General features: G+C 39.6%; 1 protein-coding gene and 1 long non-coding RNA gene across 5 annotated transcripts in view; both read left to right on the top strand.

Moving 5' to 3' along the window:
• The first annotated feature begins 1,489 nt into the window (after positions 1-1,489).
• LOC311077750 lies at positions 1,490-2,277 on the top strand. The gene is made up of 3 exons (XR_014604967.1): positions 1,490-1,858; positions 2,015-2,095; positions 2,255-2,277. It is a non-coding gene; the product is annotated as an uncharacterized lncRNA (long non-coding RNA).
• A 2,018-nt stretch (positions 2,278-4,295) lies between these two features.
• The window catches only part of LOC311077708 (B-cell receptor CD22-like), a 36,572-nt gene continuing 14,427 nt past the window's right edge, over positions 4,296-26,440 (top strand). Inside the window, exons 1-10 of one of the 4 annotated variants that reach the window (XM_084106307.1) lie at positions 4,305-4,816; positions 17,788-17,856; positions 17,940-18,296; positions 18,386-18,634; positions 18,722-18,976; positions 19,090-19,338; positions 19,428-19,497; positions 23,811-23,856; positions 24,007-24,087; positions 26,356-26,415. In XM_084106307.1, coding sequence (XP_083962433.1) covers positions 17,796-17,856; positions 17,940-18,296; positions 18,386-18,634; positions 18,722-18,976; positions 19,090-19,338; positions 19,428-19,497; positions 23,811-23,856; positions 24,007-24,087; positions 26,356-26,415 — 1,428 coding nt within the window. In that variant the 5' untranslated portion in view covers positions 4,305-4,816; positions 17,788-17,795. Of the gene's footprint in view, positions 4,817-17,787; positions 17,857-17,939; positions 18,297-18,385; positions 18,635-18,721; positions 18,977-19,089; positions 19,339-19,427; positions 19,498-23,810; positions 23,857-24,006; positions 24,088-26,355; positions 26,416-26,440 lie in introns of all 4 variants that reach the window. The other 3 variants (XM_084106310.1, XM_084106309.1, XM_084106308.1) reach the window with 3 other exon arrangements.

Genomic DNA, 26,440 nt, shown 5'->3' on the forward strand with positions numbered 1-26,440 from the left:
AATTAACACTCCTCAGTGTACATATGTGTCCACACTACAGGGTGTTAAAAATTAACACTGAAGCAGTGTTGACGTTAATGCGACAATTAAGTGATTAATTAAGTGATGATTGGCCATTAGTGGTGACAGTTTAAAGCTTTTATCAAACATGAGATAAAAAAAAATTAGCTTATGCTGACACACACAGATATCAACAATCAGCGTATGAATCTCAACAATGGTGACAATCACAAATATGCAGATAAACAGATCAATTCAGAACATCACTGAAAAGCTACTAATTCACAACAAAAACAACAGCAAAAAATAAAAGCAAATATTTAGAATCAAACAAAATTATAGGACAATTCAGCTGCATAATTTATTCATGTTGCAATGCATGCTGGGAGTTTTGTACTATGCTGGTACCCACCATGCATTACAGCAAAGTACTTTTGATTGTCACCATTGTTGAGATTCATACGCTGATTGTTGATGTCTGTGTGTGTCATCATAAACTGACTTTTTTATGCTCATGTTTGATAAAGTCTTCTAACTTATTGTTATTATATTGCCGGATCTCATGCTGCAGTAACACAGGGTTTGTGATGTGAAAATATTAATGGATCAACACAATTTTTAGATTCCAAAGACATCAGTGAAACAGGTTTCATGATGATTATAAAACCATCAACAGGTAACCATCTTCACCTGATCTCATTTCATTTTAACTTTCTTTGCTGCTGCAAATGTGTTTGACAAACACACTGTCACAGCGGCCAAAAAAGACAAAAGATATAATACGAGTTAAGAGCCCAACTAATGGAAACACTAATCACTCTTATGGTGACTTCAAATTAAACACATTAGAGTTAAACCTCTGATAATTCTCAATAAAACTTCTGTAGACGTCTGCCAGAAATAAAGTCAGTCTGGTTAGTAATAAGTGAAGCTGGTAATGCTGTTTGTGGAGTTGTTTAATCCTCCTCTGCTGAGATCTTCACAGATTTAATGTCTTCTTTTCTCTTCAGTTGATTTCATCTAAGACTGTTGAAGTCAGTTGTAGTTCTTGTGTTTCTCTCCTCTCCTTCAGCGATTCTGCTTGTTAACAGGTTATTAAGGCTGAGATGACTCCATATTTAATATACACAGACTTTGTGGCTCAGATAAGGTCCATTTCTGGTTTATTTCTTTGCTCTTGGCTGACATGTGGCATTGCTATGGCCTGCTTGTGGCCCAGATCTGGCAAACAGGAGTGGGCCACCCAAGGGCCGTCATTCCACGCTGCATGTGGGCCAGATCATCTTTCAACAAGTGCCAGATCTGAGCCGGATCCGGGCCAAAACAATGCTGCTATCTGGGTGTACTGTACTGACTCAAATGAATCTGTTCAGATGTTTTACTCTTTTGTCTCAGTTGTAGGACGTCTGGTGATATTATACATATTCATTGGAGGGGTTTGTGGAGCTGCAGTGATCATTTCGATGTTAGTGATTTGGTAAGATGTGTGTCTGTGGTACTCTCTCGTGTGTGTGAATGAATGACTGAGTTAGAAAGTTGTGAATTCAGTGAGACGTCATGATGAACGTGAACTGAGGCAAAATTTCCCATCCTATCTTTCCACACTGACAGCTACTCAGTTAGTTATTGAATAATGAAATCTGAAGCTCACATCATTACTGCAGTAAATCCTGAAGATAGACCAGATTTCATCACATTCAAAACGGCAGTGCCACGTCCTAGAGAAATACCATTGGTTCAAATCATATCTGTGTATTAATCATCAAATATGTTCTGATTGGGTGTAATTGTTTCAAATCATTGTCTTTAAAGGGGAACCAGGTGTTTGAAACAGAGAAATGACACACAGGAATCTCAGGTGAGAAAAAAATGATTTGGTTTTCAGTAGTTTACTAAATTCATTTGTAACTAAAAGTGAAAGTCTGAATTAGTGACTTTTTTTTAGTGAGTTGTTTATAGACATTATTTATTTTCTCTTTATTGTTTTTTTTTTTTTTTTTCTTTAATGGCAAAGATGAATCATCCCAGACCTGATCATGACAGACGCGACGCTTATGGTGTTGAATTGAATGATCCTGTGTATGAGAATGTAACGGTAAGTGTTGTAAGTGTTTCCTACAAAAGACTAAACTCTCTTCACCTTTAGTCAAAAGGAATTAATCGCTCAATGTCAGTGTGAACATATCTATATTGACTAAGAATATGGGAATTTAAATAACACACTCCTGTTTTTACTTTGTCTTCATTCATAAAGGCTGCTCAACTTGATGATTGTAAACCCGAACTGGACTCGTCTCTGTATGAAAATGTTTGAGCAAGTAAGAATACCCACTAGATAGAGACAAAACCCAATCTATTAGCCTTTCCTCTTGACACATGTTGTTGGTGCTTTTATTGACATATTTCAGTATTAAAGTTTTTACTTTCTTTCTTATTCAGACTAACAAGAAGAGGCTGTAGTGTTTTGGACACAGTAAATATTACAGCCTTTATTCATCTCTTTGTGGGAGGAGCCCTGAATGATTGACAGGAGTGCCATGATGAGTGTGACTGAAGTAATAAAGGGATCGTTTTATAGATGGATGTGTGATAATGAAAGTAAACGGTTAATGATTTATGTATGTTTCTCTTTATGCTTTTTTGTCATGTATGAATCATTGAGATTATTAATGTTTTTGACCGTGAGTATCTGTATTGTACATGTTTCCAATAAAAGGCAGAAAAAAATAAGGCTCTAGTGTAAATTTCCACACTTTTCTGTAATTCAATAAATCAAGAATAACAGCATAATAAACAAAGACCATTACACTTAGATATTGCTAGAGAGAAAAAAAAATAGATCAAACTACATAAGATTATTAATATAAGGATTACTGCACAAAATAACACTCGCAATCTTGCTGTTGTTCGGAGCAACAACATTTCTATAAAAAAAGTCCTTAATATACATCAACTTACGTTTCAACATATTCCTTCTACGATGTTGAAAACGGTTCCTGTGAGTGACTGCACGAGGGTCAAATGTTAATGGGGAATCAAAGATAACTCCTAGATTCCTTAATTTCTTCTGAAACTCAAATACAGAACCATCAGAACCACAGAACCAACCAAACAGGCGGCTATAAAAGTCATGTCATAAAAGTCATAAAGGCACACTTGTATTTAACGTTACTGTCGTAAATACCACTCACGCAGAGCCGTCGTTTTCTTTTCCTTGACTCTTTCCAAACGCGCTTTCTTCGTTTTCTTCGTCGACTCTGCCATGATTCACGTCTGAAATGTGTGCTAGTGTCTTCCATAGAGGCTGCTTCATATGTTGTTGATGTACGAGACGTCGTGCTGTAAAGCAAGTCGTGATTCTCGCGAGATTCGTCGGGGCGCCACCTCTCAAACCTGATACTGCATGATAGCCCCCCCCACACACACACACTTTGCTAACGGGATAATTCGCCCTAATAGTTCTTTTACCATCAAAATGATTTTGATGGTACAAATCTTGCATAGTGTGCCTTTAAATCATCCAAATCTAAATTTCGCTTCTTGAGTACAGGACTAACAGCAGCATTTTTTTATGCAGCTGTGACAACAGCAGTACTTAAGGATTTATTAATTATGTTAAGCACTGCAGGACACAAATTTCTGAAAACAGGGCACCCAAAAAACTTGCCGCACTAGCATTAGAACTAAAGGAGAGGAAGGTTGTTGTTATACAAAAGGAGCAGAGCGAGTATACTTGATTTCACGGACATTGCGAGGAGCAAATAAATCCAGTTAATAGCCAGCGCATTATTTAGCTGTGAGATGTCATCATCCAAGGGCGTTGAGCCCATTTCAGTAAGAGATGAGACAACAACAGTTGCAAATACTGTCTGATCAGTTGATTTCCACATTTAAACAAGCGCTTGCAGCAGCAAACTATGAGATCCAGAATTTATTTGTGACATGGCCTTCCTCACAGATTATATGACTGTGCATCTGAATTATCTGAACACACAGTTAAAAGGTCGGTCTCAGACTGTTTCAGACCTCTATGCACATATGAACGCTTTCCAATGTAAACTTAACCTTTTTCACAGCGGATTTTCGTCCAATCCGGCAAATTTGACACACTTCTCTGCCTGTGAGGAGATGTGCAAAGATGCTCCCAAATGCAAGATGTGTTTCGCCAAGTACAGAAAAGAAATTGAAAGTCTACAAGAACAGTTCAGAATTCACTTCCAGGTCTTTCACGTCATGCAGCCTTGCATGTGTCAGGGTATTGTAAAAGTTGTGTTGTTCTATCCAGCCCACCAGGGGGACTCAAGGAGAACTGAATGCACAAGTTACACACGAGTAAGTGTGTTCCTGATATAAACAAGCTGAATACAGTGTTGTTCCATGCAGCTCTTCAAAAAACCTCAAGAGTGATTTAATGCCTCCTTGTCAATGCATCCTAGAAAGCATAGACCTCTTCGCAGACCCTCTAAATGCAGCTGTCAGTGCAGAGCCTGAAGAGATGACGCTAGAACACTGGTCACACCAGTTGTAAGTTTGCAGCTAGAACTCTACAAACTTATATTGCGAGCCTTCGATCCCTCCATTACCATTACTCCAAGTTTAGAGGCGAGTATTATTGCTAGTTTTAATTTAACACGTATGCAGTGCAGTTGGCCTTCAGTCTAGATTATTGCCATATGTGCAGTGGAATGACAAATCCCTTTCCCAGTTGTAACTGTCACAGGTCGGGGTGGACACTTAAGTGACCGGCCGTCACCCCTGACTTACACACCACCGTGAGGAGCTGCACCGCAGGACACATCAGGCAGGACAACAAAAGGTAAGTGCAAATGTCTCTTTATTTAATTAAAAAAACCCTTTAAAACAATTACTGTAGTAGCTTTGACGTTCGCCTCAACAGGATTCGAATGGAAGAAGAGTAGGATATGCTTTGCAGCTTTAGCAGGCTCTTCACTAGACTCAGACAGAGAATGGAGGTGAGTATACCTTACAGCTTTAGCGTGCTCTTCACTGGACTCAGACAGAGAGGAGGGTACGCATACCTCGCAGCTTTGGTAGGCTCTTCACTGAACTCAGACAGAGAGGAGGGTACGCATACCTCACAGCTTTGGTAGGCTCTTCACTGGACTCAGACGGAGAGGAGAGCATGTATACTACACAGCTTTAGCAGGCTCTTCAGCAACTGGATTCAAACAGAAAGAGAGGTGAGTATTTTCAACCACGTCAACAGGCTTTCACAGCTTTTAGCATCTCCCGCAACGGGATTCAAACAGAGAGAGAGGTGGGTATTTTGACTAGAACCACCAATGCCTTCTGCAATTCACTCCCACACAAGTAATCACACATGAATACATAGTTCCCACATGACGTCACAACATACGGGCATTTGCCGACCCGGCGCCATTTCTGTGGGCATGCTGTGGGCAGAACATTAGACGAAGAAGCTGAAACGAGTTAATTTCGTGATAAAAAGTGAAAATGGTCATCTCCTGCTGGGTCAATGGATGTTCAAATCGTGCTGGAGGTTCAGTTAAATTTGGATTTTACAGTATACCCCTCATTAGACTTCATGAATGTGACAAGACGAAGCTTTTGTCAGAACAACGATGGAGGTTATGGCTGGCGAGGATAAACAGGAAAGAAACTCCCTCAAAACACGCAAGAATTTGTTGTTTTTTATTGCGAGTGTACACAAATATAAGTTAACACTTTGCAGTTTGAATGATGTCCTATATGTACAAAATGACGAGGTATTAAAAACATACAAAAACAACATTGTTTCCACTGTTCGATCGCGCCCGCGACTCTCTCACTCACAAACACAGACACAGACTGACGCACACACACACATTCCAGCCTTGCAATCTCAGATTATGTCCCTAAAGAACCCGCGTATAAAGTAGTTCCGCATTAACTGTTACATTAATTTGCAAGCGAGTTTTATTTATTTTCATACCGTGTATATTCATATTCATGCACATATTTCCAGGCTCGGAATTGCTTACATGTGTTAAAACTCCTAGCCAATACCAGATAATGGTACACATGGATAATACAGTATCTGAGCCAAAGCTGCAAAATCAGTGCTCAGTTTAGCGCATACGGATCCACACCATTTCTGACTGAAATTTTCGCATTGTACCTCTCTCTGTCTTGTGTTAATAGAGTGTCTTTATAATCTCTGTCACTTTGTCTCTTCATGATTTTCGTAACATTATAAATAGGAAGAAATCTTCGAAATTTGCTTGTAAAACTTTGTAAACACAGCAGCTTATGCCCTCAAAGATGGCGTCTCCGGGGAGGTCACGTGACATTAATTGGCCTGTGGGAACTATGTATATATATATATATATATATAAATATATATATATATATATATATATATATATATATATATATATATAAAACACTGCAAATCTCACAACTCACAGAGAAGGCGCTGTTGTAAATTTTTTTCTTTCTTCAAAGCAGAGACCAGGAGACGTTGTTGCACGTTCAAACAAAGTTATTCTTTATTGAGGACTTCGCGTTGACGTGGCTGCAGGAATCCAACATAATCTGACTCAAACATTATACATTGTAGGTTATATACCTTCCAAGAGGGAGGGACTTACATTGAGGTTGAACAAAGCATGCAAATGAAGTATACAGGTTTAGGTAAAACACCCTAGACTGAATGTCTGGCCAATCCTAATTCAATCAGCATAACAATCTATTGCATTGCAAATTGCATAGACGAATCATTCGTGTGCTAATCCCATCAGTCTGAGTGATACTGGGACTCAAAGAGCCATTAAAGACAAAAGGTGCGTCTTGGGGCTACTGGCTCGAGCCATTAACGACAAAAGGTGACTTATAATAGAGAAAACAGGTCTGGCAGAAACTGTTGATACCATTATCCTAACCTAACCTTAAAATGCTAACTTCAATATACTCAACTTTTACTGTTGCAAACTAAATTAAACATTTAATAAATTTGTAATCCAACATTTCTTCCTTTGAGGGTTCTAATAACTCTCACATAATATACAAATTTATACACTTAAAAGTTAATTCTTGTAAGTTACAGGCACATAGCATATGTTCATTCTTGTAACTTGTGTAAATTACAGGCACGTATAACTTATTCTGTGTTGTGTCCTTGATTTACATGAGTGTCATAGTTCTTCTCAAAACCATAACTGTTGAAACCTGTGACGCAGGGTGTAAAATGTCATATAAACTACATGATTACACAGAAAACCATGTAGCATAAGAGTGGAAGTCTTGAAAGTCCATGGCGCCTGAATAGCTGTGAAGTCTGTTTCCTGTAGAGTCCATTTCCCACGTAGAGTCACTCTGATGACTCGTCCCTCATGAGGCTTGTTCATGGAAATCTGAGGTGATGCTTTATACCAGTATGCCGCTTGTGATGACATCATGGCATACACACATACCTGTAACATAATAAAACAAAGAAACGGCAGACCAGCAGTATTCATGCATGGACTTCATTCTTCCATAAGTCGCACATGTTCTGTGTTGATTTTCTGTAATTGCATGTTGACACAGAAACAAACATGCAATTAGGGTCCGTGAAGTCTCTGTGTTGTGTATTTTTTTTCGAACCATGAAGAATTATCTTCAGCCATCTGGTGTAATTTTGTTGAAAGATCAAGATTACTTGTTGGTTAACCTGACATTAACCCGGTGCAGCACTCATGTAATGGTGCAGGTTTGTAGTCTTGATCATGTCGATGGATGACTGAAGGTTTCGTATGTGAGTCTCTGCGTTGTGTATTTTTTTCTTTTTCTTTTGTGATTGGCTCGTTCAGCAGTTGTCATCTTGAGGTTGTGGCTTCATATGCAGGTGAGACGGTCGTTGCACATGGGTCTCGGGACAAGTGTTTATCTGCACAGAGTAAGAAAGAAAACAAAACAGAGCAGTATTTCTTTAAACACTAGGGTTGTATGGTTTTTAGAGTCTGCTGTTGTTGTTTCATTCTTTCCCTATTTCTTAATTTATTTGACACCTATAGACCAGTGAGGTGGGGATAAGAGGGGGGATGAGGAAATCTTCACCACAAGGTTTTGCCCCCGATGCCTGTTGCACTTCGGTTCTTCCCTGGGCTCCGCACTGGTCTGTGTGTCCTATTCTGTCCCTGTTGTGTGTACACTGTACAGTGTGTGAGAAAATTGGCACATTTCCATTTTCCAGTGAAACATCAGTCTTAATATACATCATAATACTAGAGCATGGGTGTCTGACTGGAATATTTCTGTGGTATAACATTTAAGGCTGTGAGTTTACTGAATGTCCCCCAAAACAAAGGCTGTGACAGTCAATAAGTCTTTCATCTTTGTTGTAAGTTACTGGGGAGATTAAGCAATCACAGCCCAAATGGTTAACACCTCAAAAAGCTTACCCACGAGTCCAATGACGAGGGGAGGGGTTGCTTCAAAGTAGCCAACAAATGTAGTAAAAGCTGCATAACATTGTTAACTAATTGTTAACTGTTATTTTTGTTTTTTCTACATTCTTTTCCAAAATGTCCGTGCTTGCCACAGTAAGAACAACTGGCTTCTCTAGGACTTTTGCGTTTCTTTTGCTTCTCTGAGTTGCCCAGAAACTGCTGCAATTCTTACTCTCTTTTTGACATCAGAGTCTCTTTCCCAAGTAACTAAACTATTCAAGTTGTCTTGCAGGGTTCTCGTACACCATGTGATGTTTAAGTAAGGCAACGCCTTTCTGTGTTCTGGCAAAAGACAATGAAACCATGTGCGAACCAAAGGACCATTATCACCTAACACCTTCTCTGGAGTGTCTGCAATTCCACTGTATGCTGCAGCTGACTGACAGAATCGTTCTGTGTACTCACAAACAGTTTCACCCTTCTTCTATAAGCAATTAGTGAGCTTTGACCAGTCCACGTTCGGTCCAACAATGTTTTTTTAAATTTTCAAAACACCTTCTCTCAAATCACCTTTACTGGCCTGTTGCAGTTCAGAATTGCTTACAGCACTTTCAAAATCATTGAATTCTGACTCAGTCAAGATCTGTGATATTAGCTGAGTGACTTCAGCTAGAGACATATCGTAGAGCCGCATCTTTTTGGACAACTCTCTCCTAAACTCAGAAAAATGTATTTGCACTGATGGCAAACTTTCAGCAATTCTCTCAATATCTTTAGGACCTAAAGATGTTTTGACTGCTTGTGGCTGCAATATGGGGGTTGCAAATGAAATTGTATCAACACCTTTTCCCTGAGGCTTTTGTCTAGCTCCGCACACTTCAACTGCATTTACATCTGAACTCAGACGGAGAGGAGGGTACGTATACTTCACAGCTTTAGCAGGCTCTTCACTACACTACGACAGAGAGGAGGGTACGTATACTTCACAGCTTTAATCCAGTTAGTAGGCTCTTCACTACACTCAGACAGAGAGGAGGGTACGCATACCTCGCAGCTTTAGCAGGCTCTTCACTGGACTCAGACGGAGAGGAGAGCACGTATACTTCACAGCTTTAGCAGGCTCTTCATTGGACTCAGACGGAGAGGAGAGCACGTATACTTCACAGCTTTAGCAGGCTCTTCAGCAACTGGATTCAAACAGAGAGAGAGGTGAGTATTTTCAACCACGTCAACGGGCTTTCACAGCTTTTAGCATCTCCCACAACGGGATTCAAACAGAGAGAGAGGTGGGTATTTTGACTAGAACCACCAATGCCTTCCGCAATTCACTCCCACGCTCGTGCTTCACTGCAACCCACACAAGTAATCACACGTGAATGTATATATATATATAAAACACTGCAAATCTCACAACTCAGAGAGAAGGCGCAGGCATGAGGTCTCGTCCACCACTCGCTGATGTTAAGCTAGATGGAAAGCAGCTGTGAGGCACAAGTCTCTCAATGCAGTTACTGGTTCTCCAAGAGAAGTTTCAATCATCATACGATTCCATACAATTCACAGGAACGTCAATTGTTCCATAATCCAGTTAGAGTTCAACACTTATCTCACTTAAAGTGCTGACTCCACTTTAGCTTCTCCCTTTCTCCTTCAGCCCATCCTTCTCCTTGCCCATCCTTCTCCTCCTTCTTCCACACGAATAACTCGAACCCCCAAGTCTGACATAGTGGAAAAAGTGCAAATCTTCTTTTGGAAGTAGGCTTGTATGAGCCAGCAACTTGTAAACAGAGTGTGCACAAGTAGAACTAGGCTCATGCATGCTCTCTCGTGCACACATTTAAAAGGCGTTCACTCTCGGGAGCAGGTAGAGTGTTGCGCATGTGCATTTTTTCAAAAAGTGGAGAGGGCGGTTCTTTTCTAAAATTCGGTAAAATCCTCCACTATACCTTTAATTTGAAGAAAAAGGATCACGGTTGCATTTGTTCACTCAGCAGGAACTCAGTATGTGAACAATCCTGTCTGTGAAGAAATAAAAAGTTTCACTGCATGTGAAAATCACACACATCTGTGGACTGGTTTGTGTGGTTGTGGTTTTCTATAAAATAAACAGTAACAGATCACATGGTCAAGGTTTCTAGAAGTTCATTGGCTGAGGGAAGGTGCTGTGTATGCATGTGCCTCAAAGTACAGAAGGAGAGATTTAATAGAGAGAGGTTAGAGATAGAGCAAAAAAATAAAAAATAATTGTTTACAACTGCCCCTAGATTTCCATAAGGAAATATGTGCATATACAAAAAGGCTTCAATTATTTTATGGAGTTTACAATTACTTTTATCAGGAATGGCAGGTAATTGTATAAGGCATGCAACTGGATAAGTGTATGATTTTTCTCCCACCTGAACTTTTGCTGTCCTCACTCTGGTGTCAGTTACGGAGAATACTTCTAACACCTTTCCCACAGGCCAGATATCTCTGGGTAGCTGAGGATCCATGATCAGCAATGTAGGGCCAACTCGGATGTCATTTTTGACGACTTTTGAAGTCCAGGAAGGCAGAATTTGAGGTAATGTCTCCAGAATTGGTTGGCAAGGATCTGGCTGTGACGACATCGGCTGACCGGCTCAGACTGGGGGAATACTGTCAGGGGGAGTGAAGCATCTGGCCCCCCCATTAGGAGACAATTTGGAGAAATGAGGTCAGGATCAGAAACATCGGATGGTGTATATCCCAGATTCCTTCAATCTCCACCAGCACAGTCTGAAGGACCTCAAAAGTCACTGATTGAGTTCCTAGAGTATCCATCAATGCGTTTTTCAAAAAGCTAATTTCTCGCTCCCAGCAACATCCAAAGTGTGGTGAGTTGGGAGGGTGAAATGGAATTTAATCTGCTGTTTAGCCAATTGTCTCTGCAGATCTGGAACAAGAGCTGTAAAAGCTCAGCTGTGATAATACTGCCTCTTTGGGTGCTCTGAGTTTGGCCATGTTCTTGACAAGCAAGAGAAGGGTTGCATATCGCTTGACACCATCCACCTCGACTCTTATGGTCTTCCTTTCCAGGAGTTCCACAACATCCTGGTCCAGTCTGGATCTGATGCAAATCTTTTTATTGCGCCAGGGCAGTGCGTACATCTACCATTATATATCCATGTACTTAACTGCTACCTGACTGTTCGAAACAGAAGGTCTTCAGGTTGACCTTTGAGGCCCAACCGCTGAGCTGCACTGTGGAGGAGGATAGCTCTGTCAGATCCATTGTCCTGGATTGCATATGCATTCATTTTTCTCTTTCCATTTCTGAGAATCACTTTGCTTATTTTAAGCTGATTTCCTCTTGTGATGTCCCTCAGCGTCTCTCATTGGCATATGAAGGTCACGTGATCACACTGTGATGAGGCTGTCAGAGATTCACAAGTTTGGTTTTCTCACCCACAAAAGAGGAAACTGTATTTTTGACCATGTTTAGAGACGTGATCATTCAAGAAGAACAAGGCCACTGACTGAATAAAAAGCTTAGTCGTTTTCATGATAAAAACATTCAGATTAATGAATTCTGCTTTATCTGCATGTTTTAAGTTCTTCATTTAACTTCCAGATTGCTTCTAATAAATCAGTAAATTTGCACATTTGGCGATGCTGGAGATGAAATGTGTTTTTTGACGTCACTGCCACTGCAATTCCTTCCAGTGTTTTACAATCCCGGATCCAGCAGTTTCCATACCAGGATAGTTGGTCACCATTCCCTATATGTAGCCTTGTGTTTGCTGTGTTCATGGTCAGACCGTTCTGGTGTTCATGTCTTGCCGTCTTGCTTTCATCAGCACCTCTCTAGTCTACTATTCCTGCTCGTGTCTGGATTACTTACTGCCTGACTGTGTCTGTATTGCGTCGAGATCAATGATATTTCCTCTGCTCGATCTGCACTAGTTGAGGTGTCATAAGCTCATATTAAAGTATAAGGTACTTATAAGTATAAGTAACAATACTGGTTTCATCCTGATCATTTGTAGTGCTGTCACTGGTCACGGGTGTTGGTGAAACGGGTAAGAGCATGATTTTAAAACTGTTCTGTTAAATATCTTAAGTGAGAGGGATTAGTTGGGGCTAGTTGTCACAGGGCTGTGTCCGTAACTATATGGTTTAAAATCAAAAGTCCAATTGCACAAATTTGTTTTCTCAAGAAGTGATTTGTTGGCGAAAAACAAATTGATAAAAAAATCCTTTTTAATATTTTACACAACAGATAACTATATAATGAAGATAGATTATAAAGTCTTATACCCAAGACTTAAATATTAAAGTGGCTTTTAAAAATAATCCTGCATATTCACCAGAGTGACAACAAGCTCCAGAGTATGTTTTGTAAACATAAGCAATGCACTGATACAAAAGTCAACTAAGGTGCTTTATATTCCTGAACATATTCCTGTTTCGAATGCACATGCGTCGCGTCTGAACGCGTTGTTGTCTTTGGAGCTCCATCGATTGATTTATAATTCTTGATTTCTCTTTAAACTCACTTACAACGAACATTTTCTATTTTTCCTCACCTCATAGTTACAACGCGGACTGTTGAGCAGACGCGTCTCAAGCCTATTAGTGATCCAACGTCGGATACTCTTATAGGTTACTCCTGTGGATCACGGCTGAACGCGTCTTCTCCACACTCACTTACAAACAAACATTTTTTCGCCTATCGTGCGTCTACTCTACACCTGTACCACTAAAAAGACGGATTATATCCAAGACTTCAGTCATAAATTAGTATTAATATTGATAGCATCACTGGTAGCGTCGTTGCTAACTTAACTTACTGTCCATCTGTTAAAATGGCGAATATATCAGATGTAAGTAGTCTACCTTTTGGTGCAGGTGAGGACACATTTGAGCTACACGCGTTGCAGTCTGAGCTGGAAGCTGTTGAGAAACAGATCCACGACCTTTTAGTGAGAAAAGCCGAGCTGATAGACCGGCGGTTAGCTCTTGAAACATCACGCGCCGATGCACACAAATCAGTGATCAACGTTACTAACCCGCTGACTCCGACCTCGTCTACTCCGTGCGTTACTCAGCATCGGTCACGAGCGTCGAGGCCGCGATCAGCTATGGTCTCGTTTACGCCGGCTCCAACATGCCACCACGAAGCCTGGATATTTCCGCAGCGGAAGACGCGAGTCAGGTCTAGACCAAGAAAACTCTCTCCGACCCTCCCGGTTTTCGAGATATCCACACAAAACCGCTTCTCCCCTCTTCGCGAAACAGAACGCGATGCTGTGATCATCGGTGATTCCATCGTTCGACACGTACAAGCTACGTTAAATAAAAGTAAGGTGCATAGTCACTGCTTTCCTGGTGCTCGTGTTTCTGAAATCGCTGCTCACGTTCCCGAGATTCTGAACGAGCGCGTCGGAACTGTGGTCCTGCACGCGGGAGGGGCCGACATCAGGCTGCGACAGACAGAGGTTCTGAAGAAAGACTTCAGGAATCTGATCGATACGGTACGCAGCACATCGCCTGATATAACGATCATTGTGTCAGGACCGCTTCCCACGTACCGACTAGGTCATGAAAAGTTTAGTAGATTATTCGCGCTAAATGAATGGTTAATGTCATGGTGCAATGAGCAGAAACTGCTCTTTGTAAATAATTGTAATCTGTTTTAGGAGCGTCCTAGGCTTTACCGTGCTGATGGTTTACACCCAAGCAGATTCGGATCGGATCTTCTGTCAGATAACATCTCCAAAATGTTAAATACCTTTTGACTAGTAACCAAAAGTTCAAATCATAGTCTCTGCTGCACCAAATTAACAGATATAAATAGTGTAGAACATTGCATAGAAACTGTGTCTATTCCTCGTTTAGTGAGATCAAATAATAAATCTACTGCAGGATCTAGAAAAAATCTAATTGTTATTAAACCAGAAAATGTTGCTATTAGTAACCAAAAACAATTTCTAAAGCTAGGTCTTCTAAACATTAGATCACTCACACCTAAGGCAGTTATTGTAAATGAAATAGTCACGGATAATAGCTTCGATGTACTTTGCCTTACTGAAACCTGGCTTAAACCTAATGATTATTTCGGTCTAAATGAGTCTACTCCATCAGGATACTCCTATAAGCACGAACCCCGTCTGATTGGTCGTGGCGGCGGTGTTGCAGCGGTCTATAGAGATATTCTCAATGTTACTCAGAAAACGGGTTATAAGTTTATTTCGTTTGAAATACTTGTACTAAATGTTACGCTCTTAGATGTTAGAAAAAAATCCATATTATCTCTAGCCTTGGCTACCGTATATAGACCGCCTGGGCCTTACGCTGATTTCCTAAAAGAGTTTGCAGATTTTCTCTCAGATCTATTGGTCAATGTAGATAAAGCATTAATTGTTGGAGATTTTAACATACACGTAGATAATCCAAATGATGCGTTAGGGGCTGCGTTTATAGATTTATTAAATTCCTTTGGGGTCAAACAAAACGTCACCGGACCAACTCATCGTCTTAATCACACACTCGATTTAATTATATCATATGGAACCGATCCAACCGATATAGATATCATTCCACAAAGTGATGATGTCACTGACCATTACTTGGTAACTTGCATATTACGTACTGCTGTAATATGTCATGCGGCGCCGCGTTTTCGACCAGGCAGAACAATCCTTCCATCCACCATAGATAATTTCTCGAGTTGCTTGTCTGATCTGTCTCAGCTGCTGCCTGAACCCAAACAAACAGATGAACTAGAAGAACTAACTAGCACTATGAGCACCATTCTCTCTAGAACATTGGATGTTGTTGCACCCGTTAGATTAAAAAAGGTCACAGAGAAAATTAAAGCACCATGGTACAATAATACTACGCATGTTCTAAAGAGAGAAACCCGTAATTTAGAGCGTAAATGGAAACAAACTAATTTAGAGGTCTTTAGAATCGCGTGGAAAGACAGTATGTCACGTTATAAAAAGGCCCTAAAAGCGGCCAGGGCTGAGCATCTCCGCAAACTAATAGAAAACAACCAAAACAATCCTAGGTTTTTATTTAACACCGTGGCTAGACTAACAAATAAACAGACGTCACCCGAACAAAATATCCCGTTACAGTTTAGTAGTAATGATTTCATGAACTTCTTCACTGAGAAAATAGAAAACATCAGAACCACAATTGTAAACGTTCAATCCTCAATCGCACCTTATAATTCAGCCTCAATTTTCCCCCCGCAAGAACAATTACAGTGCTTTACAACTATAGAACAAAAAGAGTTAAATAAACTTATCACTTCATCTAAAACAACAACATGTTTATTAGATCCTATACCAACTAAACTACTGAAGGAAGTGTTACCTGTAGTGGAAGAGCCTCTCCTCAATATTATTAACTCGTCTTTATCTTTAGGTCATGTTCCAAGAACATTTAAACTGGCAGTGATAAAACCTCTCATTAAGAAACCACAATTAGACCCGCATAATCTAGCAAATTATAGACCCATTTCAAATCTACCTTTTATGTCTAAAATACTAGAAAAAGTTGTGTCCACTCAACTGGGCTCTTTCTTGCAAGAAAATGATATCTATGAAAAGTTTCAGTCAGGATTCAGGCCGCACCATAGCACTGAAACTGCGCTCGTTAAAATCACAAATGATTTACTCTTAGCTTCTGACCAGGGCTGCATCTCAATACTAGTTTTACTTGATCTAAGTGCTGCGTTCGATACTATAGATCATACAATACTCTTAGATCGACTACAAAATTATACTGGTGTTCAAGGACAAGCATTAAGCTGGTTTAGATCATACTTATCAGACCGCTACCATTTTGTCTATTTAAATGGAGAAAAATCGATCATAATTCCAGTAAACTATGGAGTGCCGCAGGGATCTGTGTTGGGCCCTCTGTTATTCTCAATATATATGCTGCCACTTGGAAATATTATAAGGAAACATGGAATTAGTTTCCATTGTTATGCTGATGACACTCAAATATATATTTCATCACGGCCGGATGAAAACGCTAAATTATCCAAATTGACAGAGTGTGTTAAAGATATAAAAGATTGGATGACGCGTAATTTTCTATTATTAAATCCAGACAAGACAGAGGTAATACTTATCGGTTCAAAAAACCGCCCACAGAACCTCTCACAATACAACTTTGACATCGTAGGATGTCCTGTTACTTTATCCTCTACAGTAAAAGACCTGGGTGTTATACTCGATTGTAACCTGTCTTTTGAAAATCATATTTCGTATGTTACAAAAACAGCCTTTTTCCACCTTAGAAACATTGCTAAGCTACGTAATATGCTATCAGTTTCTGATGCAGAAAAGTTAGTTCATGCATTCATGACCTCGAGACTAGATTACTGTAATGCTTTATTAGCCGGTTGTCCTGCATCCTCAATAAACAAGCTACAGTTAGTCCAAAATGCAGCCGCTAGAGTTCTTACTAGATCAAGAAAATATGATCATATAACACCGATTTTATCATCACTACATTGGTTACCTATAAAGTTCCGTATTAATTATAAGGTATTGCTACTGACTTATAAAGCCCTAAACGGCTTAGCTCCAGTCTATTTAGCGGATCTTCTATCACCCTATAATCCATTGCGCTCTTTAAGATCAATAAATTCAAGGCTTTTGGTCATACCTAGGATATCCAGATCAACCAAAGGAGGGAGAGCATTTTCACATTTGGCTCCAAAACTCTGGAATAGCCTTCCTGATACTGTTCGTTGCTCGGACTCACTCTCCCAGTTTAAAACTAGATTAAAGACGCATCTTTTCAGCCAGGCATTCATATAATATTGTTAATCTCACAGTTTCAAACTACAATCCGGCCTCTAGTTCATAAATGCCAGAGGAGAACTGGCCCCCGACTGAGCCTGGGTTCTCCCAAGGTTTTTTTTTTCTCCATTAGGTCACCTGATGGAGTTTTAGGACACCATTAGGCCGCTTGATGGAGTTTTTTCGGTTCCTTGCCACTGTTGCCTTTGGCTTGCTCAGTTGGGGATATTTTGGGGATATTTAATTTTATTCTATCAATCAATAAATTCCACTAGAAACAAACTTTGTTGTATTATTTTATTTTAATACTGTGAAGCTGCTTTGATACAATCTGTATTGTGAAAAGCGCTATACAAATATACTTGATTTGATTTTGATTTGATTTATAGCAGTTTCTCAGTATGAAATGAAAGGGCATCGTTCTGGCAGGGTCCTACTGTCTATGATGGGCTGTCAATCAAAATGGGGAAGTGAAAGACGTTGGACAGTTACAAACTCATGCAGTGCAAAAATGACTGTTGCTGTCATGTTCTTTGATAAATAAAGTAGCAGTTGTTGTTATGTTTCATGCTGACATTAAAGCTGAAAATAAGCCACTATATTTGTTGCAGATGTTGCTATGGTGACGTCAGTCAGAATGGCTCCTCCTCTTCCTCTGATCTTTCTCCTCATGATTCACGGTGAGTCTCTGCAACCCTTGCTCAGGAATTTTTGCATTCTGCAGTTTTTAGCAGCTAATTTGTTCAGGATTAACTTTTTTTAGGGGTTTTTAGTCAGAAAGAGGGTGTGATTTACAGTCCTTCACACATCTGTGCAGTAAATGACTCAACAGTGATAATAAGCTGCACTTATACATACCCTACTGGACATCAGATCAAGAAAGTGTTCTGGACCAAAACACTGGTAAAAGATAATGGAGAACATCCAGATCTGTCTGAGGACCCTGAATACAGTCAGAGGCTTCAGTATCTGGGAGATAAACAGCAGAACTGCACCGTCAGACTGAGTCATGTGACACTGAAGGATTCACACATGTACTATTTCAGATTCATCACTGATAAACCTAATGTGAAATGGATTGGCACTCCAGGAGTGACTCTTACTGTCACAGATGACTTTGGTGAGGTTTATCTCTTCTTCTGTGCATTATGTTGAATAATAATCAGTGTATGACAGCAGCACTAGATATAATGTGTGTGTTGTGTTCAGATCTTCAGGTGGAGTCTCCTGAGAGAGTGACAGAGGGAGATTCAGTCACTCTGAGATGTAAAAGCAGCTGCGCTCTGACTGACAGAGCAACATTCATCTGGTACAGAAACTCACAGCCATTAACTGAGAGAAGAGACAGAAACAATGAACTCCTGCTGCAGTCAGTCAGAAGAGAGGATTCAGGCAGATATAGCTGTGCTGTAGACGGACACACTCACATCTCTCCTGCTGTTCAGATCAATGTCATGTGTGAGTGCAGATTCATTTGTATTTTTTAAAATTTGAAGATTGTGTTTGAATGAATTTATTCAAGGTTTTAATTTTTGTCCTTTTTAGACCCTCCAAAGAACGTCTCAGTGTCCATCAGTCCATCTGGTGTAATAGTGGAGGGAGATTCAGTGACTCTGAACTGCATCAGTGACTCAAACCCTCCTGCAGAAATCAGCTGGTTTAAAGGAGGAACGATTGTAGGATCTGGAAGAATCTACAACATCTCAAAGATCAGCTCTGATGACAGTAAAACATACAAGTGCAAGTCCATCAATGAATATGGAGAGAAATACTCTGATACTGTGACTTTAAACGTTATGTGTGAGTTTATTATAAAACATAAGATGCTAATTCTCTGTTTTGATTAATTTGGTTCATATTAGTCATTTTAAAAATGTGTAAGAGGTCTTAAATAATTTGGTGATTGTTATTAGACCCACCCAGGAACGTCTCAGTGTTGATAAATGGATCTGGTGTAATAGTGGAGGGAGATTCAGTGACTCTGAACTGCATCAGTGACTCAAACCCTCCTGCTCTGAACTTCAGCTGGTTTAAGGAGAATGAACCCTCAGCTGTTGGATCTGGACAGAGTTTCAGTGCACTACAGAGTGGACGCTTCTACTGTCAGGCTCACAATCAACATGGATCTCAGAGATCAGACGCTGTAACTGTCACAGTTAAAGGTAGAGCGGCTCATATACTTACATTACTCTTTCTATAGTGAAGCAAATTATTATTATTTTTTTTATGTTTTATACATTTGTGCTATTAGGAAGTCTGGTGATATACATATCCATAGGAGTGATTTGTGGAGCTGCAGTGATCATCATGATGCTGATTTGGTAAAACGTGTGTCTGTGGTCTTATGTGTGTTAATGAGTCAGAAGGTTGTGAATTCATGCTAACAATTAATCAACAATCGCTTATTTGTCAATTATTTAGTTATTTAATCTGTAAAAAAAAAAGTATCGATGGTTGAATAAGCAAGTCGTCATTAGAGGTAAACATGAAGCGAGCCTGCAGTAGTTACATTTTCTAAATGTATTAATGTATTCAAGCCATTAAATGGGTTAGGTAGGCTAGGCGTTTATTTCAAAACATATTTAACCAGGGATAAACAAACTCTTCAAACAAGTGATTTTACTGAACATAAGATGTTTCTAATGTGTTTCACTGTGTGCTCCTATTCTATGATGTATATTAAATAAAGACCTGTCAATCTGAGTGACAAACCAATCTTAGCGTGCTCCTGCTGTAAAACAGTGTCTAATTGGTCTCTACTAGGCTTGCTCTGATTGTCGGTGTTACCGTTGTTTAGCCGCAACAGTCACATCACTTGCCCACAGCAGCACCGCCCCCCACGTCGTTTTGATGTTTTATAGTAAAAATCATTTAGTTCAGTTAGAGAACAGACACTACAATTAAAAACTGAACGTGTCTTCTCAATGCAGCGTGAGCCGAACGAGAATCTCAGCACAGATCAGCAGCAGGAGTCATTTATCACGAGAGTGAGGAGCTGACTGACAAGACGATGTCGGAAGATTTGGTTTCAAAGCGAAATGTAAAAGCGCCTATTTGGCAATATTTAGGATTTAAAGGAACACGCCGACTTTTTGGGACTTTAGCTTATTCACCGTATCCCCCAGCATTAGATAAGTCCATGCATACCCTTCTCATCTCCGTGCGTGCCCTAACTCTGCCTGACCACCGCTAGCCTAGCTTAGCACAAAGACTGGAGGTAAACGGCTCCAGCTAGCATACTGCTCCCAATAAGTGACAAAATAACGCCAACATTTTCCTATTTACATGTTGTGATTTGTATAGTCACAGCGTGTACGAATAACAAGGTCACATGAGACACAGCCATCTTCTAACCGTATACATACTGGGAAATATATTCTCAGAAGGCGAAGCACTGCTACTTCTGTGGAGTGATTTACTCCAACTCTGAGCGAACTCTCTGCTCCTCACCACGGGGCTTCACAGGTGTTGCGAGCAAATCACTCCGCCCAAGTAGCAGTGCTTCGCCTTCTGAGAATATAGTTCCCAGTATGTATACGGTTAGAAGATGGCTGTGTCTCGTGACCTTGTTATTTGTACACGCTGTGACTATACAAATCACAACATGTAAATAGGAAAATGTTGGCGTTATTTTGTCACTTATTGGGAGCCGTATGCTAGCTGGAGCCGTTTACCTTCAGTCTTTGTGCTAAGCTAGGCTAGCGGTGGGTGCGTCAGACAGAGTTACGGCACGCACGGAGATGAAAAAGGTATGTATGGACTTATCTAACTCTGGGGAATACGGTGAATAAGATAAAGTCCCAAAAAGTGGGCATGTTCCTTTAAACCCAATGCTAATAGGGAACCTGCAAAGGATTAGTTGCGTTTTTCATTAAGGATAATAATTAACTATTTAAAAGCGAGGAGCAAAAGAGGGAAAAACTCCAACATCCCCCACCCTTGTGATATTAACGGTGTTGTAACACGTCGATTAACTGATGGGAAAATGTCCTCACCGTCACATCCCTAGTCTTTACACATCATCTGTGTCCACTATACCCACCCACTACACCCAAGATCCAGTTTCCATTAGCTGAACTTTCAAATGCGTTGGAAAACACTACGTCATGATCGTGACTCGATCGGATCCCGGAAGTCCTATAGCTTTAGCCAAGCTGCATGTCAATCAATGTAACTCTGTGATCTACGCATTGTCTTATGTTGTGTTTGAGTTGTTAGAGATCACATGCTCTAAATAAAGATGTGTGATCTACTATGGTTTACTAATGTTTCATGAAGTTACAAACCAAAACGTGGCCCAAAAGAATCACGTGTATACTGTTTACATGTGCATCTGCTGCGCTTTTTCATACACATACTTTTGGACTCTAACTGAAACAAATATGCTTGTTGTATTCTGCTATCTGTTATGTACGATGATTTCAAAGATCAAATTTTCATGTAAAGCAATTATTTTTTCATGCTATGAAAATAGAGCACTTTTAATGTGTCAGCAAATTTAAAAGCACTTGTTAAGTGATAGTCATATTCCCTATATTCATTGTAAAGCCAAGCTTAAAGCCAAGCCAAGTTTTAGGTGCCTGCAAACGCAAACTTTTGAAAACGGGTTGAAAACAACAAAAACACGAATTTGTGAAGACGATGCGTATTACATGTTTAGTCTATAGTGTTCCATCGCCATCTAATGGCCTGGCAGCAGAATACAGCGTTTTTAGTCGTTTTCGCGGATCCGTGTGAATGGGGACCGTTTTGACAATGGTGCTGTCTGTACGTGGAAAACTCAAAGGAAAAACTTCTCCATTTTAAGCATATTGTTGTCGTGTAAACGTACCCATAGTAGCATTCCCAGCTTCGGAATTAAGAGGTCAACGATTAATCGATTAATTGATCATTACTTTAAAGTAATGATCTTAATTACTTTATCATCATTAAAGTAATGATGATACTTATCGGTTAAAAAAAACGCCCACAAAACCTCTTACAATACAACTTTAACATCGTAGGATGTCCTGTTACTTTATCCTCTACAGTAAAAGACCTGGGTGTTATACTCGACTGTAACCTGTCTTTTGAAAATCATATTTCATATGTTACAAAAACAGCCTTTTTCCACCTTAGAAACATTGCTAAGCTACGTAATATGCTATCAGTTTCTGATGCAGAAAAGTTAGTTCATGCATTCATGACCTCGAGACTAGATTACTGTAATGCTTTATTAGCTGGTTGTCCTGCATCCTCAATAAACAAGCTACAGTTAGTCCAAAATGCAGCCGCTAGAGTTCTTACTAGATCAAGAAAATATGATCATATAACACCGATTTTAACATCACTACATTGGCTACCTATAAAGTCCCGTATTAATTACAAGGTATTGCTACTGACTTATAAAGCCCTAAACGGCTTAGCTCGTTCTAGGATATCCAGATCCACCAAAGGAGGGAGAGCATCTTCACATTTAGCTCCAAAACTCTGGAATAGCCTTCCTGATACTGTTCGTTGCTCAGACTCGCTCTCCCAGTTTAAAACTAGATTAAAGACGCATCTTTTCGGCCAGGCATTCATATAATATTTTTAATCTTACAGTTCAAACTACAATCCGGCCTCTAGTTCATAAATGCCAGAGGAGAACTGGCCCCCGACTGAGCCTGGGTTCCCCAAGGTTTTTTTTCTCCATTAGGTCACCTGATGGAGTTTTTCGGTTCCTTGCCACTGTTGCCTTTGGCTTGCTCAGTTGGGGATATTTAATTTAATTAATCAATCAACAATACTATTGATCAGCATTACCAAACGTGGACATTTTCCACTAGAAACAAACCTTGTTGTATTATTTTAATTTAATACTGTGAAGCTGCTTTGATACAATCTGTATTGTGAAAAGCGCTATACAAATATACTTGACTTGACTTGACTTGACTTGACTTAAAGCTACAATATGTAATTTGTTTTCGCCGCTAGGGGTCGCTAACCTCTTACAATAACAAAGGCGTAGGTTGATGACGCAGTGATAAGCGGAATAATGGGACTTGCTGTCATGCTGATAGATCTAATAATGTTTATGGATGAGTGAATGCATTGATGTTTTTAACATGACTGTGGTATGAAGCAGGGCTCGATTTCTAATGAGAGACAGATATCAGCTCCACACGCGTCTGTCGCCATGGTTACTATGGCAGTACAAGCGGAAACCAGGGATAACGCGGATAATACGTCATTGACAGGCGACAAGTGAACAGGGACGGGCACTTTTTAAAATTGTGAATTTCTCTGAATTTACAAATTCTTGTACACATTTAGGATAATGGAAGTACACAATTTAAATATATAACACTGTGCAAGTGGTTTTCGGATATTTTGATACAAAATTCTTTCATATTGTACCTTTAGACAACAATCAATTATGGGAACATAATTTATTATAAAACATATCTAACGTGAGCCACGGCAAACTTTCCAAATTATTGAATAAGGAAGTCTGAAGCTCACATCATTACTGCAGCAAATCTTGAAGATACACCACATTTCATCACATTCAAAACAGCCCATCCTATAGATAAATCTCTTTACTCATAGCTGTGTATTAAACATCAAATAAATTCTGATTGGTTGTAATTGTGTCAAATCACTGTCTTTAAAGGGGAATCAGGAGGATGAAAAAGAGAAATGACACACAGGAGTCTCAGGTGAGAATAATTATCAGAAGTTTACTGATCAGGGAAATTAATTTGTATCTAAAAGATTGAAAGTCTGAATGTAGCAGAGACTTTTTCTAGTGAGTTGTTTATAGACGTTATTTATTTTCTCTTTATTCTGTTTTTTCTTTAATGGCAAAGATGAATCATTCCAGACCTGATCATGACAGACGTAACGCTTATGATGTTGAATTGAGTGATCTTGTGTATGAGAATGTAATGGTAAGTGTTGTAAGTGTTTCCTACAGAAGACTAAACTCTCTTCACCTTTAGCCAAAAGGAATTAAACACTCAAACACTCAATGTCAATCAGTGTTCATTCGTTCAGTCGTTTTTTTATTTAAAGGTGCTCTAAGCGATCCCGGGAGACGCAACTTCTTGTTGACGTTCGAATTGTTGTCAAACAAAACGGAGGCTAGCTGGACCCTCCCTCCTCCTCATCCCGTCTCCTCCCTCCTTCCCTCCCTTCCGACATAAAGGAAAGTCAAAGTAGTCACTACAAACAAAGTTAAGTTTTACTGATACTTCATTCAATGTGTAATGTCGCCAAGTTAGATAAATGCTTTTATATATTGCAGAACAGAATGCAGAAAAAGAGAAACATTATCTTAAAAACGTCTCGCCACCTGAGGTTATAACTATAGCCTCCCATACAAGGATGCAATAATAGCAAGATAACGTTAGCTTCGCGTTTCCCAGTCAGCATAAACAACAGCAGCGTCGTAAACAAATTTAGTCAAAGTTGTCAATAACCTATAAATGAACATTCAAATTCATAACAAACAGTGAAAACAATCATTCACATAAATTGTCGCCCTACTGTGAATTTGCTTGATCATTTACAATAGAGATTGATTGCTAACTGCTAGAAACATACATGTTGTATTCACCAAAGTTAACGCTGACTGCATAGTTCTAGCTAATTACATCCTTGTGTTGGTTTGGCGAACATGAACGTCAATTTAGAAAGAAAAATGGATTTACCCACCAGTTCTGCAAAAACAGAGCAAACTGAATGTCGGATTGGAAGCCCTTATGCCGGTGGAGTTCTCGCCACCTTTCGAAGGCTTTTCTGATGTAAATTCGGTACTTCGCGCGTTTCTTATCCTTGTCCCTCTTCTTTGCAATTTGTTCATCGGAACGTCGTCTCTTTGGTCGTGTGTCGCCCTAAAATTCAAACTTCCCTCTTCATGCTTCTCTCTCCTCCACACCCGCCTTCATGTGCACACGCACTAACCCCCCAGACCCCACCCTCAAATACTTCTTGCCAGTGATTGGCTGGAACACTGTTTGTTGTGTTTCGTGGTGCGGGTGAGCCCAGTTTGTTTTTGTTGCCGTTTGTGGAGCCTGTGGTGTCTAGAGAGACCGCGTTTTTTTACAGTGTGTTCAGGGGACAGGCAGCTAGCGGATGGTGAGGAGATGTCTGCTGTGTGTGACAAAAAATGTTTTGGCCTAAAAAACGCGTGACATCACTTAGAGCACCTTTAATATTGAAAGCAGAAAAATGAGAAAAGAGTTCCTTTTTCATTTTATAATTTTTTCCAAAAAAACGAAAAACAAGAATTCATATGTATTTTAATATCTCTGTTCTCCGGTTGTTAGATAGTCAGTCTGAATGACAGTTCATGCGTGAACGTTAGGCCTATTATATAGGCTAGTCAATGCATTATTATTTCCTTTTTGTATTAGTGTTTAAAATATTTAATTTACAATTAATTGTTATTTTTTTTAACTTACTGGGCGAGGGAGACCATGCTAACAGCCGTCATTTACCCTGCCATACCAAGCTGATGCAAAGCATAGGTGAATTTATATCTGAAGAAAGCCCAGTCTAGGCTCTTCCCCGGTACGGGTTGTGTCGAGCCATTCGTTAGTCTGGTTGTTTGATGAGAAAAAGATGAAATGTAGTTGCAATAAAACGAGATAAGAATCCGCACATCAGCAGCAGCAGCAGAGGACTCTTATTCTGCAGTGCAGAACTGAGGAACAACTGATGACGGATCAGTATGATCTTCGGCTGACAAATCAGAGGAAAGGGGCGTTTCATTCCCGCACACGTGTAGAAATCGAATATTCAAGCTGTTTATAATTCATTTTTCTACCTCAGAACAAAAAACGAAAAATCAAGCTGAATTCTTGGTTTTCATTCTTTTGGAAAAAACTAAAAAGCTTTTCTCATTTTTCTACTTTCAATATTAAATCAAAAAAGGACTGAACGAATGATACACGGATTAATGTCATTGTGAAAATGTCAAGTCAAGTCAAGTCAAGTGTATTTATATAGCGCTTTTCACAATACAGATTGCATCAAAGCAGCTTCACAGCATTAAACCAAAATAACACAACAAGGTTGTTTCTAGTGTAAATTTATTGATTGATAAAATTAAATTAATATCCCCAAAATATCCCCATGTAAAATGTCTATATTGACTAAGAATATGGGAATATAAATAACACACTCCTGTTTTTACTTTGTCTTCATTCATAAAGGCTACTCAACTTGATGATTGTAAACCCGAACTGGACTCGTCTCTGTATGAAAATCTTCCAGTAAGTAAGAATACCCACTAGATAG

Source organism: Abramis brama, assembly GCF_963993115.1.
Source record: "Abramis brama genome assembly, chromosome: 2".
Taxonomy (NCBI): domain Eukaryota; kingdom Metazoa; phylum Chordata; class Actinopteri; order Cypriniformes; family Leuciscidae; genus Abramis; species Abramis brama.